This window comes from Ylistrum balloti, unplaced genomic scaffold, assembly GCF_031769215.1.
Source record: "Ylistrum balloti isolate Yb309-2 unplaced genomic scaffold, AGI_CSIRO_Ybal_v1 Utg371072, whole genome shotgun sequence".
NCBI classification, from domain to species: Eukaryota; Metazoa; Mollusca; class Bivalvia; order Pectinida; family Pectinidae; genus Ylistrum; species Ylistrum balloti.
The window spans coordinates 683,479-700,201 of record NW_026782592.1 but is presented as its reverse complement, the minus strand read 5'-3'; the positions used below and the strand labels follow the sequence as shown (position 1 = coordinate 700,201).

The window sequence follows — 16,723 nt, the reverse complement described above, 5'->3', positions numbered from 1 at the left end:
CCACTAATATGATAATGCAAAGGTATGTGCATTGTATACAGCAAAAACTAAAATATAACATTATAGATTCAAAAGACCATGTGACAGATAAATCAATAAAGATATATACAATGATAAATTGATAAACCAATATATACCTGATACATTCATAAAGGGCCAAGTACACTGATAAATTGATAAACCAATATATACCTGATACATTCATAAAGGGCCAAGTACACTGATAAATTGATAAACCAATATATACCTGATACATTCATAAAGGGCCAAGTACCCAGCTGATAAATTGATAAACCAATATATACCTGATACATTCATAAAGAAGTTAAAGGAAACAATTTTAACTTAATTTGTCATGAATGTGAGTTATGTGATAAAAAAAACCTCACATTAATGTATAAGTCAGAATAATTTTAAAAACTTATCCAATTGTTTAATTTGACTTCCTTAAAACCTCCTGTCATACAACATAACTCAATACTCAATCAATCCTCCCCTATCTATTAACAGAGAGGCGACATCTGTCCCCGGTAACAGCTGTCATCTGATATAATATCTAACAATCTACTTCTGTACATATTGTATGTATTTTGCCTGATTTCAATTAATACATTTAAAATTTTTGCAGAAAAGAAAGAAAGCAATTGCTGAAGCCAGGTTTCCAATCATTACTGTAAGCCAGGAAATTTCTGTCAATATTTTTTTTTTGTCCATGAACAGGGCGGGAGAATTAAAGATGAGTATACAACTCTGTTACACTTATATAACCCATTTATATAATCCTCACCGCGTAAAATAGTTTTGAGGTAAAAATATTCCAGTATACAATATATTCTATTTTTGTCAAAAAGTGGATGCCAACATATTTCTGAATTGTACTAAACCTAGTACATGAAAAATTATGCGCAACAATTATAAAATAAGAGGAATTCTATAGGCCAGTTATTTCCTTCTCCAAAATATAACTAATCTTAACATTCATATCATAAATATAAGATTACATGGACAGGGTCTCCTAGTAGTTATTGGCAGACACCTTACTGAACAACATATGGGAGGCACATTGTATGCCATCTCAAGCAATGGAACTAAAGTGTCCTACCAAAGGAAAAATCCAGCTTAGTAAGCAGACACAAGTCTATTTCTCAGTTTCATGGAGAAAATGAGTAATGAGCTTGGAACCAAGCACCTCAGATCTTCATTCGCAGGTGTGTATGCCAGGGTAATCATGGCCTCCTTGATGTGGGACTCAGTAGGGGATTAGTGAGTGAAGATACATGTAGCAGGGATGAGTGGGATGAGAGTTGCAACTATGATGATCCAATTCTAGCAATCAATATGACATAAGGTCTGCCACGCCCCCTCCCTACATGTACATGTCTATAGATATTCATATGACTAGGAAATACAAACATACCAACAAAGAACAAAAATATTGTTGAAATTTTCATCATCAGTGATTGGATTATTCAAACTTAATAAAATATGAATGATGAAGTCAGGCTAAGATAGGAAACATGGTCACAATTTTAGGAAATTTGTGGTGATCTGTTTCCTTATACTCAGATTTTATTTAGGATTTACCTGGAAATCCTTGCCCAGTTTGTGACTCAGCCATTCCTTTGCACCGTCTAGGTCTGTGCCTGCTTTAATTAGTCCCAGCTTCCCACGACGTTTAATCAGCTGGTCTGGTTTAACCACAAGTTTCTGTAAATAGTACAATATAGGTTGAGAGAATTGAAAGTACAATAGAAAATTCTGAATCTCGATATGTCAAAACAGAAAATACACCATATCATATTTAGAAAAAAAAATGGAAATTTTGTATACAAATATTACTGAAAAATAATATATATATTTTAAATCATTGAAGTCAGTTGATGACTGATCATGATCATAAAGACTGATTTTGTTGTCAAAATCTGCTAAAACAACATTTATATGGTGGGATACTCATGTCAGCTGTCAAAAAATAAAAATAAAACCAGAGGGACCAGAAAAATTTCTGCAGATGATAGATATCTTTGTATGTTATAATTATATCTGTAAAAGTCTATCAGAATTTTGATAATAACTGGAGTTACCATACCATATACTGTCTACAGAGAATGACAGACATTGTGAATCCTGTTTACTACGAAAATTACCTCCCCAACTTAAAAACAAGCAGTTTGGTATACTTGGGTAAGCAAACAGCTGCATATTGTAAATGTCAGTTAATCCTATCACAAGTATGGTTAATAGTAGTTCATGAACAACATTAATTGTATTCCATCAAACAAAGATACAATATATGCACATAATAAAGGGCCATAACTCTATATAAACTGAAAATAATTTAACACAAACTTATTTTGAGTGATGACAGTTTTGCAAATTTGGTCATTGTACATTGATAGCAAGTTAAGCTGAAGCAGCCTTTGGTATGAAAATATCTTGAACTACAATTTGGAAAATCCTACTTACCTCAGTCAACAGCCAGGGATGTTCTTGTGTCAGTACACTCCATGTGACATCTTCAGTTACCGTGGCAACACGGTTACCTACTGCTGTGTCCTTCAGGAACTTGTTAAGTAGTTCTTTGCCCTTGGCTTCATAAATAGCTTTGGCTGACATCCTTCATCAACTGTAGACAGGAGAAATAGTCCATAGAAATACAAGCATTAAGGTGAATTGTGCAATCTATTTACAGCATGAATTCAACATAATAGGCACACCAGTCTTTACAAGTATCATACCTCCCAACCATTTTTCAGGAACAGAAAATTGGTGTTGACCTTTGCATCTCAGTTCTGCTAATGTGTCTTTTACCTTTTAAATCTTTGCTTCCCTTGTACAAAATATCAGTTTCACATCCATCTTGTGATTTGAACTGGGAGTCACAGTCACTAGGTCAAATATTGTAGCATACTTGCTCTCTGAGATATGACACAATGTCTGATGTCTGTTCAATCTCTTTGAACTTGATAAGAATGATTTTAATATGTATTTGTAAATGATGTTTTTTCATGTTTCTTATTACATTTCCACATCTTTTATGCAATTTCATACAAAAACAGTCCGGGGCAGGTATTTATCATATTGTTATGCACCACAACATCTACAAATAACATACAGTAAAACGTTCATAGGTTAAATAATGCTTCAAATATTACTACCACTTAAAATGAAGACCACAACTGAAATTGTTGGTTAAGGGTAAAGAGTTAAGGGTAAAGAGTCATGGTAATGAGATAAGGGTAAAAAGTTAGAGGTAAAGTGTTAAGGATAATGAGTTAAGTGTTAAGTGTTAAGGAAAAGAGTTAAGGGAAATAGTTAAGGGTAATGAGTTAAGGGTAATGAGTGAAGGATAAAGAGTTAAAGGTAATGAGTGAAGGATAAAGAGTTAAAGGTAAAGTGTTAAGGAAAAGAGTTAAGGGAAATAGTTAAGGGTAATGAGTTAAGGGTAAATGGTTAAGGGTAATGAGTTAAGGGTAAATGGTTAAGGGTAATGAGTTAAGGGTAAATGGTTAAGGGTAATGAGTTAAGGGTAAATGGTTAAGGGACAAACTCAAAATGGGAATCAATCACAGCAAACTTGGGATAAGATCATTCTTTATATGTATGTCAATTAGTTTTGAGCAAAATGTGGACTTCTTCTGAACCAAAAGTCCACAGTTTTGGTGAAACAAGCAGACCTACCAACAAAGAAGTATAAACTTATAATAAGTTTGTTGGGATTTATTGATATGCTTAGTTTGTCCCTTAACTCTAATTGTCCTGCAAAAGGAACCAAACAAACCCTTATCAAAGTAACATCATTAGCTCTACCCTTATACCTGTGACATTGTTTTTTATAACAATGACTTTCAGGTATGTGAGATAACATGATACCATTGAACTTCAGTAGCTGTGATGTCCTACAATTGTCATGGCAGATTCACACTGTATGTACGATATTACACTTTGTAGATATTCAACTGTCAACTTACAAATCCTGATAAACTAAATGGTGTCAAATTAGTACACATGTACCTACCAGGTACAGTTTTATCTTCATCAAACTCAATAAAGATCAAGTTTCCTGATCAGGTATATTTTTGTGTATACTTTTTTCTTTCTGTAATATTAAAAAAATTAGAACACATTTTATAAAGGCTTTAATACATTAAAAATGTTTCCAGTATTGTTCATTTTCAACATATTTCAAAAGTAATGAAATAACGAAGTAATGATTATTTTCAAATATTTTTTGGCTTTTATGCATCATTAAATATATCAGTGAAATATATTACACAATATCTAGAAAAAAAATTAGAAGTGAAAGAATTAACACTTGTGAAGTGTAATCCCTATTAGTCTGTATATATACTAATGTCTATTGACTATTGGAGGTTGGTAGGTGGAGCTAATCACACACTTACAATACTAACACTATATTATCAAGTGTTTTCAAAGTCAAGTTAACTTGCATACACAAGTTAAGATGTACGCACTTTGAATTTTACATATTATCAGCAGCCCAAGGTCACTAAGTGCATGAATCACTAATGTACACCAGTAATCACAGACTTAAGGTCATTCAAGGTGAAGATTATGTTTACTGTTTTCCTCTGTTTGATAATCATAAATATCTCTTCAGATTCAAAGCCTCTGTTTCAAGTAAGGGTTGCTTTGATTGTTTGTACAAATGTTTGACATCCCAATAACTTATCAACATGTACTCCTAACAATAAATAAACATGAAGTGGAGTTCTTTCCCAGAACCAGCATGACTCGACGGTTGATATGAACGCCCATTATGTATACACTTACAATGCGAGAAGACTACCTAAACTGCCCCTTTCTCTTTGTAGATCTTGACGACTCCCGCAATTTTCCAAAAATTCTGAAACTTAATTTTGCATTTTTATGAAAATTATGAGAATTAACTATTGTCAAAATTACTTAAAATTAAAATATTTTTCTAAGTGACATTAAATACATCACATTAAGTTCCAGTAGGGCCTTGTTATTTCAAACTTTTAGGCATCATTTGATTTGAAATATTTCAGCGATCCTGGCCATTCTTCATACCTAACATTCAAAGTCGCTCAAATCGAATACTCAGATAATTAGAAGTTTTCCTACAGATCTGCCACCTTCGAGACAGTGAGGTTTGACTGTAAACATCTTTATGAAACAGATATGATGTGAAGGAAAATAGTGTAAGAAATGCAAAAAACAATTCCTAGAAATAACGATCTACTTGTGTGTTTGGGAAAAAAAAATTGATCAAGAAGAATTGTTAAGCTATTAATTAAATGTATGTTTATTTAGTTGAAAATACTTACAGAAAATGAAGATCACTTATCTTGAAGATAAACAATCCAATACTTTCCAGATCAATTAATATTCCAATAACCCGAACAAACAATCAGAAGAGGACAGATATTAAGACAGACAGTTAGGTGAGAAAGAACAACAAAATTGCTGACACTTGCTTAAGTCCTGAAGGTGTTGATATTACAGCATTACAGTTGTTATTTGGCTAAATCCGATGTGTGTAAAGCAGGAAGATTAATAACTTTCCCTGCTACCGACTGTTAGTGAGAGTCATTGATTTTCCCCATAGACTTCGTATCGCGTCTCATTGGCCTAATATAACGCACAGACCTTAAGCATTGGAGCAACCACGACAAAATCAATAGGGATGTCAACTGGAAAAGAATCCTGTATCTTCAAACAAGAGCTACAACTTGTACCGGAAATGCCCGTGCTCACTTAGCTTCATACATCAATCATGTGTATGTTTTAAAATCATATTCCGTCTTTAAACATCCTTACAAAATGATTCTAGGACCTTTTGGTTCGGAATGCTTGGCGAGAGATTTTGTCTTGTTTAATGCTCAAATAGTAAAGGACATCCATTGAAATAAAAATAATCTTCCTCTTTGGTTTCATTGAACGAAACAATCTTATGATACTTTGCTTCTAAATGAGAGTGAATGCCGATAGATTTCCTCAGTAAATCAATGCACATGTAATTGAAATCCTTATCTTACAACAGTGAACAGTGGCATTTGTATCCATTCAAATATTGATAATCTGAACCTACAAAATCATTTGAACAGAAAATTACCATGTTTGCAAACAAAGCAACAACATATGTGATAACGCTGATCAATTCATCCTGACAGAGAGAAGACAAACTAAACCATGCAGAGTATATATATAATCCTGAAAGCATTTTAATATCATAAATCTTCCACACACAGGGAAATGGAATCATACAGATTTCTAATCCTGTTGTGCACACTAAGGACCTGAAATCATTACTCTTTCTAATCTTTTCGTGCACAGGGAATGAAAATCATACAGATTTCTAATACTTTCATGCACAAGGGCCTGCCAAATGGCCTTTAGTTTTCCTAAATCCATTATGTTAATTAAATCTATATGTAAATCTAGTCCCTGTCCTTGAAACATTTGTCCTTTCCATTTGCTAATAATTAATTAATTTTGTCTATTTTTTAACATAAATAACCCTTTCGCATTTGCTCAAGTCAATCTTCTCTCCCATTTGTAGACAATAATTTGATTCTCATCTGTTAAGAAATGGAGGAATTCTTCATCACATTGACACCGACATGTTTTTCTTGTGTGACATGCCATTTGTCATTTACAAATTTGTATTTTTTTCCCCAGTAATATAAGTTGCTTGTGTGATTCAGTTTGCTTGTAGTACTTCGCTCATATTCAGAACAACATTCTGGTGTTCAAAGTCTGTAAGTTATGTCTCTTTATAACACAATAATGAAAAAATGATTCTTGAAAATGACAATATTGAATTAATAATTTATCCTGGACAAGAATAAATTGAATTTGTAAATCAAATCCAGAAAACCTGGACAAACTGACAATTCCTGATCAGCTGGTTAAATGGAATCTGGACAGCTGTTATCTCAGATGTACATCTTTCTCTGTGATTTTTCTATCAATAATGTCATTGATTACCAATCGTGCTTTAATTATTGCCGATAAAGATCAATAATCTGGATATCCCACAAAGGGTTACTGACCCACCCCGTGTCACCATAACGGGTCAAATTCAGTTACCATGGTAACCTGTAGTTACATATATATGTAAGTACTAGTTGTTGTCAATATAACCATTTCTATGTCACTATGTCGCTTGTCAAATAGTTGTTGTATTATTAATAGTCTGTTCATTGTAACAAGGCATAAAATCATGTGCATAGTATTATATTGTATATACACAATTAGTGCTTCAGGGCTAATGTCTAGCTATCAAGCAGCTGTACATGTCCAGTACATGTTATAGACTGATAATCAAATATCAACATTGACAGCAGATGGACTTAAAATACCATTTCTATATCATGGCTATATATATCATGCACTGCCATACAGATCAGAGAATTTTCAATTAAAAACAATAAGAAAACTAGACATGGTAACCGGGGGGTGTTATATCAGATGTAAGATATACCAGTATGCAGACAATATTTCAATAAGTTAAAAAAATTCATACAATCTGTAAAATTGTTCTTATCAAGTACTGAAAAATCTTAAATTTTCACGGGGAATTTATTATCATTGTTTTTATGGGCCGTCCTGATCCATGAATTTATATGTTCACAGATTTTAGAAATAAGTATGAAGTAGATTTATTGAGCTATATTGCAGCACAAATTCAAGTTTGAATGAAATAGCAATTTTCTGAAAAATCACAGAAAAAAAAATCATCATCATCATCATCATCATCATCATCATCATCATCATCATCATCATCATTCCTTAGTAAACGTTGATGAGATATTTATGATGTGAGGACAATGTTACATCTAATGTAAGGTAGATGCTATAAATTATCAAAGATCAAGAAAACCAGCAGCCTTACACAGATGTATTATATCATTTATATAAGCCAAGAGCATGTTCTTATCTCTCTTTCTATGATGAGAGTCAGAAGGTGTGGATGGATGATTAGGAAAATCTCAGGTGGTGAAGACATATAATGCACAACAGTATCTGGTAGAAGTGGAAAATGCAACTTTGCACAGAAATTTGACAGGAAAATGAAAAAGAACATGATATCTTTTTAAATCAATGTCAACTTTTCTCTCTCAAGGAGAAAGAAATTGACAGTTCTTAAAATCATTTTAACTCTGTCCAGAGAGAAATCAATGTTTAGTGGCCTGTTACAGCGAGCAAGTATGTTGTACATATATCAGTGAGGGTGCTCAATGGACAACAAGTTTCTGTAGTTGATAGTGAGAATGATCCACTCGACAGATTCAGGATAGTGGGAAATTGGGAAAATGAACAAATAGAAAGATAGTATTGGGAAAACGTACAAAAAAATTTAGATAGAAATGGATGAACAAAACGATAGAAAGGCTATGTTAGTTGAATATACTTTCATTGGTTTGTCAACCACAGCAGTGGTTTGATAGTAGAGAAAACTGAACTAATAGATACTGTTGCTTCTGGGATCTTTATGAGAACCATTGTGATGTAATATACCAGTTGTTGCTGAAGACAGGTGTGTTTGTACACTTGTATACAGGTGTGAGGCTATAGATTAGCTATCCGTTAAGTTTTACAATATGTCTGATTACCAGTGGTATCTGGAATCAATATGAACTTGTGTTGACTGATCGGTACAGCCTGTTCAGCAGGGTGGGGAGGCTGGTTTACTGACTAAACGACAATGTTTCAAGATGTTCACCAAATTATGGGTTCCTTAAATCCTTAAAAGGCATAATTGAATGCAGAAATAAGATTATCAATCAATCCTTAAGAGGAATAATACATCTACGCATTAAAACAGCAATTAGTGACAAATTGTACGGTTTTTCAATGTTTACAATCACATTTGTGTTTCCTTAATTCATTTGAACATGTACCAAATACAGTCAACTTGTAATATGTTCAAAACTTTGTTGGATGTATCCTTCTGTGTAGTATGATAAAGTTCACTTCATCATTATGGTATTTTGACCCCACAGTAGAAATGCCCATGGTGAAGAGAATCACAGTTCATTTCATGAAGGTTGGCTAAAACAGAATATCCTCAAAAAAGTTCACTCTATCGTATCGTTCTCATAATTACTGAAATTTTCGCAGAAAGACACAGAATAAGACAGGGAGAAAAAATATAAATGTGGTAGAAAATTGTGCGACCACAGACTTAGATCTAAGTCAGTGATTGTGGCTGAATATGAAATGATACTTTAGTGGCTTTAAAGTTAACAACAAGTTCAGAATCAGTGCCAAGATGGATACAATACGGTACACATAAATTTGCAATTTATGTATACCCTGTACACATACTTATAGCTTACAAATAACAATAAAATTAAAGTGGCTCTATGATTGCATCAATCAGGCCTCGAGGGATGGAAAGTCAATCACCATATATTGACTACACATGTACATTATGTAACCAGTAATTCTCAAGATAAAACTGAAAGTTCGTTTGAAATATGGTTATACTGGTATTGTTCCAAAAGATATTAGTCATTCAATTTCAAATATTCTGCACTCTACCTAATCTAGAACTATTCTAATCATTTCTAGCATCCACTTCTTGACATAGTTTTAAACAAATAAATATTCTAGATTTTTTTTACCGATCCTGAATTGTATGAATGTAACATATTACTCTGAATGAATTAGTATAAGTATTTTTTTAATTCATTGTCTACATAAAATGTATGTAATTCGAACACTTAACTAAGAGAGACTTAATTAATCAGCTTTACAACTGTAACTTCGAGGTCCCAGAAAGTAGGTCTACAGTTGTTACAATTAAGGAGTCACCTTAGATAGAATTAATCAACGTGTTCACAAGTCTACCTGTACAGGTAATAGACAGCTAACTATACGATGTATAGAGAAATATCCTAGCAAACATGTTATTGAATCATTGACAGTCATTCTACATACATATCCACCTGTGTTATTTATCCTAGAAATGTACTGTTACACTTAAGGCCAAGAGTAATTAAAAAAATGTTTATCAAAAACTTTCCTAAGTTTTTAGTACCACTTGATGGAAATAAGAGCTAAACTCCTTCTTTCTTGACCAGTAAAAGTAATTGATAGGTATCAATCACTTTTACTGGTCAAGAAGGAAGTAAGTAAAATATTTTACTGTAAAAACCAATGTATGCTGAGAAAATCTACATGGTTTTGCAGCCTTCAATTAGCCATATATAAAAACAACAATATCTGAGTAAGCTCAAATGAAACCAAGATATTTTCATTTCTCTTGATGTTGCTTTCTTGTTTGGTTTTTCTTTTTATTTGGAGGGGGAGGAAGGAAGGGGGAGGGGCGGGGCAATAAGGATACAATTTATTGACAATTTTTTATAATTTTACCTTTTGATTAAGATTAAATGACAATCTGACATCATGGTTTTTTCCCCATCAGTCAGCATAATTTTAATGACTCAAAAAATGGCAGCCACTTTTCTATCACAATAACACTACAATATTTCCCTTCAATTAAGCCTAGGGGATCAACATTCTTATTCAAAGTCCAGAGAGGGGACTATTATGAGATGATCAAATGGAATGTTAGAGTGTTTTCTACTGTTTGATCCCTATCCAAGTATGTTCCGTTGTTACTGTGTAAATTTGAAAATTATTTTTTTATAAAACATTTGTCTTTCCTGTCTAAATGTCAATTACTCAGTCTAAACCAGATAGTCCAACAGTTCTAGTCCAATTATGTAAACTAGCCTTGGGTCTGTATCACTTGTTTTTTCTCCCTGTGTGATCATTTTAAATCCCGGATCATTATATTTTGCTTAAAAGAGTTGGTTATACAAATACGTCCACTGAAATATTCTTCAGTGTCATTATCTTGCACTGCACAATCAGCAAAATGGTAGCTATTGACAATAAGGCAATTCAAATAACTATTCATTTAAAATTATTAGTGAAGAAAGGATGACGTAATCATTTCAGTGATGTCATAATATAGGACAATGAAACTAATTGCTTGATGTAGTTGGCCTTATTGTGTTAATGTATACAATAGGGAACTAAGATATATTTAAAACAGGAAATAGAACAATGGAAGTAATAGCTTATTTTAGTCGGCCTTATAGTGTTGGTGAATATTGTTACACTTACCACTATAAACCATCCAGGTCACTAAATGTAGTACCATGTTTCATTTGTGATATAATTTCATCAGAAAGGCTTTTATTCATCGATGTTACAGTTATAACAATATATGTGTACTGTCCTTTCAGTTTAATCCCATTTAGTGGTTGATTAGTCATTCACTAAGTCTGTTACATATATTCAAAGTCAGATAAACTAAAAATCCTTTCATAAATATTTTTCATTGCATGAATTTAATCATTTCAGTAAGTCATGAAATCCAGCTTTTTAGATTTCTCTAGATCAAATTTGAGCATGTTGTCCGACATGAATTAAAACCAAACATCAGATTCTTAACAGTTATAATTGGAACCCATGAAAGGTAATACCATACAAATTATATCGTTTATGTCTCTTACTCAAGACTTGTATTATTTTCCACATATGTGTATCTACCCCTTTTCCTAATGGGAACTTGTTTGTAATTTTATCAGGGCATTTGGATGTCATTCGGCTTCTGGGCAGACTTACTATAGTACCTAACAACTATAACATTTTATTTTTACACACAACCCCTAGTTTACAGAATAACACGAAAAACACCCACCAGCTGCAGTATTACTGTGAAATTCTTTATCTTTTACTTTACTTACACTAAACAGACAACAAACATTCCACATAATACTTCCTTGTTACATGACACAAATATTTTTATGTCTAAGTCTATCTTTATTAAAGATTTAGAAAAACTCTAAACAGTGACCAATCAAAAATTTCTGAAATTTCTGTCAGGATCCAGGTGTGCTTTGTTTACTAATCACAAAGAGATTCTGATTTCTTTTCTTCTTTCATGTGCTATTTTCAATTCAGATTTTAAATGATAATGATATGTCAGGAGTAGGTGAATGGGACGTCGTCCTATTGTTATCGTTAAAAATTTACATGTATTACATATGCAGCAGGTGCTTATTACAGGTACCTCATGTAACATATATATTGCTGTACACTTCACAACAAATTCTCCTCTGTCAATGTCTTCAATTAACCCACATATATCTTGCTGTTCAACATACTTCACAACAAATTTTCCGCTGTAAATGTCTTGAAATAAGCCCACCTATATCTGTGGATATTAAGTACATTTGACAACAAATTTTCCACTGTAGATGTCTTGAAATAAACCATACTATATCAGTTGATATTAAGTACATTTGACAACAAATTTTCTGCTGTAAATATCTTGAAATAAGCCATACTATATCTGTGGATAGTAAGTACATCTGACAACAAATTTTCTGCTGTAAATATTTTGAAATAAGCCCTAATATATCTGTGATTGTTCTGGACACTTGACCACAAAGTCTCCATTGTAAATGTATTGTAATAAGCCGATGTGCTGAATTTGAGTCAAAGATAATTGATTGGTCCCATGAGATATTGTATCCTATATAGACGCCTTTTGTTTCTAACTTTTAGTAACACTATCTGTATTTCATATACACAAATGTCTCTCCAAAAAGCATGAAGAAACAGTGTTGATGAGTTCACATGTATTCCCAAACGCATGAAAATTTTCAAAAAATTGTTTTAGTTGATACCCAATAGGAATATTTGCAATAGTCAGAATTTTGGGGTTATATCTGTCACAAGTGATATACAAAATTATACATACAAATACATACTTACAAAAAACAGATGCAGGAAGTTGATATAAGCTACAGTCTAGCTATCAAAAAGATATGGCAGACATCTAACTAGTGATGAGGAAAATCGTCAAAGATATTATCACAACACTTTAAAATTGAAATGGGTCAATAATCTACCTGTAGTATGTATTATGGTTGAGAGTTAGAGAAAATATTTTGTATTTCTGGAGCTGGAACTAATAAAGTCTCACTTTGAGAAACTTCCGAAGTTAGTGATCTTTCGACTTTAATAGTGTGTGTTGTCTTAGCTGGTAGCTTTCTTGTTAGTTTTTGAGACAAATTATAACTTAAGTATCTTTATACAGTTTCATGTAGTTTATGTCACCTGATACGGTAAAATCAGCTGACAGTGTAAACATTGAAGCTACGATAATGTCAACAATGTCATAAAAACTTCTACCCAAAAGAAAAATCCATCCACCCCCTTTACCTCTCACATGTGCAGGCACCTCCACCCAAACCCATTAAGTACAGGTAAACAGTAGTGAATAAATGTTAAACAGAGCTGTTGTGGAAAATGTCCTAACGTGTACCTTCAGTCTGTAGATAAGGTCAAACTATAAGATATTTTTTATCTTTAAGTCTGTTGATAATGTCAAACTTCAAAACACTCTTTATCCTTAAGTCTGTTGATAAAGTCAAAATTTAAGTTACTCTTTGCCCTTAAGTCTGTTGATAAAGTCAAAATTTAAGTTAGTTTTATCTTTAAGTCTGTTGATAATGTCAAACTTTAAAACAATCTTTATCCTTAAGTCTGTTGATAAAGCAAAATTTAAGTTAGTTTTACCTTTAAGTCTGTTGATAATGTCAAACTTTAAGGTAGTCTTTATCTATAAGTCTGTTGATAAGATCAAACTTTAAGTTAGTCTTTAACTTTAAGTCTGTTGATAAAGACAGTCAAATTGATGTCAATACAAACTGAAAAAAATAATTGCTTTTAAGAACTAATATTATGTATATTATTATGATTTTTAAAGTATTAAATCTGCTCAAAAGACAAACTGTGATCAGAGACGAATCTTTTATCTTTATCCAACGGTTTTCATTTCTACATAATTATACAGCAGTCTTATGCTTGTTGGGCATCATAAATTCAAAACGAAATGTGAAGATATTGTTATCATGAGTTTTCGTTGTGACAAAATTTTGTGGTATTAGATCATATGTCCAGCCATGTTGAATCAATGAAAGGATCAGCATATTATCCTTCTATAAACTATCACTTAACTACAACATCTATTGAGTTGTTGTCCTTAGTTAATCAATATTATATCATAGCAGACCTGTAATAAGGCCACTCTTCAGTCATATTGACAGGTGATGATTTGGCCTATGGTCATACTGCATAATAAAAGCAGTAATATATACATGTATACAAACAACACTACAAGAACGATCAGAAAATACCAACATGTGAACCTAATCCATATCCAAGCAAAAATTCAATCAAACTAGGGCAAAATATGAACAAAAGAAAGATTTACAGAGAGATTCCTCAAAGAGTACAAAGAGAATAAGACCATGTGTTACAGAAGGGTAAGCATATTCTGCTTCATTGAAGATGTACACATGCCATGTATATCTTGGTCAGTCCAAGTAAGTTAAGTCTTATAGGGATTAGATTAAAAGGACTGAACTAGTCTGTCACAGAAAGAGTGAAATTTCAATGAGAAACGTGTGACATGAAGAGTTCCTTAACGGTCAATCAATCAGTTATAGAAATTAAGTTTTCTATGATATATGTACAGGTATTGTGCAAATATAGTGGCAATATCAAATTTTGCTTGTTTTGTTTTTCTTTGTATATAAGAACAAATCATTGTTCTAAAGAAATCCAGTTGAATGTATTTTCCTTATTGCAAATGTTTATTCCCCCCCCCCCCCACCTCAAAGAAAAAAGAAATCCTGTGGCCAGTGAGCTCGTTGGTGAGTTCAACTACTGAAAATTAATTGATTTGAATATTAGTAATTTCCAATGAGTTAGGCCCCTTTGTTAAAAATATATATCTTACTACTTTTATTTGGCTACAAATGTACCACGTTTGCATTGAAAACATGAAATGATTCTGTAGGTATTACATATTACGTTGCTGTAGAATCATCACACCTGATCAATCAAGCATGATTCGACATTTACATACACGATCATTATTCAAACCACAACACGTACGATCCCAAATATCGTATGATCGATTAAGTAGGTAGAAAATTCTATCTGCACCGCCCGGCAGTTCCACGAACACTAACTATTTACCAACTTTATTGATGTCAAAATAATTAACAACAATAATATCTATTTCAGGATTGTAAGTAAAAAAAATATACTTACGAAGTGTACCAACAGCTTCTAATGTATATATATATTCCTTCTCAAAGCCACCTAAGTCACGCTGTCACGTCCGTCACCAACACTTGGCTTAGTGCAAGTAAACAGATCTTCTGATGTGGTGGTTCGTCTTGGCTTGACCCGGAAGTGAATATGTGCAGAAATCCGATCGGAACTCATCGGGTTTGTAGAAAGTGAAAGTACAAAATTAAAAAGTGTAAAGAGGTGCACAGGGCGTTTTCATTTATCGTTTTTTCTAGAGTAAGTCCAGGGTAGGTAGACCTACTGATCTTATCTTTTCTCTTCTGGCGGGGTAAGCCCTGTTCAAAACTTGTATATGCAGGCACGCCCAAATATGCCTAAATTATTTCACTCGAACATGAAAATAATCTAAATTTAAACCAACACTTATTCGCTTGAAATGAATTGGCGGAGATATAAAAAATGATATTTTTAGCCGTGGTTTGAACACCATGACTTTAGATCTGTAGTGTTTCTTTACGACTGCTAACATCAGTACAGTAATGACTCAAAATATATGACAGTGAGATCATGCATCACAACTGATGGTTTTACAAACATAATGCCCATTTAGCATATAGATTATATATTAAGAGACAATATGTCTGATGTACATATCTTATGCCGATATGGCAAAAACTAGAAATTGACAGGATACATGCTACTAAGGCTTAATTTAATTTGTGATGCAACATTTATGAAAGAATATTTCAGAAATCGCAATATTAAAGTTCTACAAGTGTAAAAAGATAATTTAAAAAAAAAATGCATAAAAATAATAAGTGACTTGACTTTGGCAGTTAGCAAAGGTAGTACAAGCAAATGTTTCATGCATACATTTTCAGCTTCATATGCTACAACTACATATCAAGCCATCCCAAAAGTCTTCTAAAGACAGGAAAGTAATCGACCATCATGGTCTCATTAGGTAGACTTCCACACCTTGGCCACCTCAAATTAAAATTATTTTTTCCATACCTAGTTGTCTTGGCTTGCTGAATGGTAGTAGTGAGGTTCTGCCTGATATTATAATTTGAGATTTTAAAATTCACAAAGTTAGATATATATTGAGGACTGATACCATGTGAAATTAAAAAAAAAACTTCCATTGCCATACTTTTTAAAATATCTCTAAAATGATATGTAGAGGAGTAGTAAAATCATTCTCTGTCAATCTGACTGCCCTTTCCCGTATATTTTCTAACTTCCTGGTGTTTTCATACTACGGAAGTAGTAAAAAAATTAAATGAAATAAAAGATTTAAAAAATAGTAATTTTGCACTTCTTGGTTAGGTAACATCCAAATTCGTTTTAAGAAAAAAAGTTGCTATGAAGCTTTTCTGCAAATGTTAGAAATGTATCAATCAAAATTCAAATCAGAGTCGATGTCAACACGCAGAACTTTCACATTAGATTTCACGACTGCCAATGTTCAAAGAAGGAATAATTTCATTTATTTTCTTGCCTAAACATATAGCGTGAAATTTATCTGGATTCACCTGCATTCCATTACAATAAAGCCAGTTTACTAAGTTCTGACTCTCTTTTTCCAGTGTATTAGACTGGCTGA

The 16,723-nt window shown here is 32.7% G+C and overlaps 1 protein-coding gene across 1 annotated transcript in view; it reads right to left on the bottom strand.

The window, feature by feature from the left end:
• LOC132560512 (ATP-citrate synthase-like) overlaps positions 1-2,616 on the bottom strand; it is a 31,438-nt gene extending 28,822 nt beyond the window's left edge. Inside the window, exons 1-2 of the mRNA XM_060225180.1 lie at positions 2,467-2,616; positions 1,585-1,707 (exon numbers count right to left, since the gene is read on the bottom strand). Of these exons, the coding sequence (XP_060081163.1) occupies positions 1,585-1,707; positions 2,467-2,616 (273 nt within the window). The remainder of the gene's footprint in view (positions 1-1,584; positions 1,708-2,466) is intronic.
• Between the last annotated feature and the right edge of the window lie 14,107 nt (positions 2,617-16,723).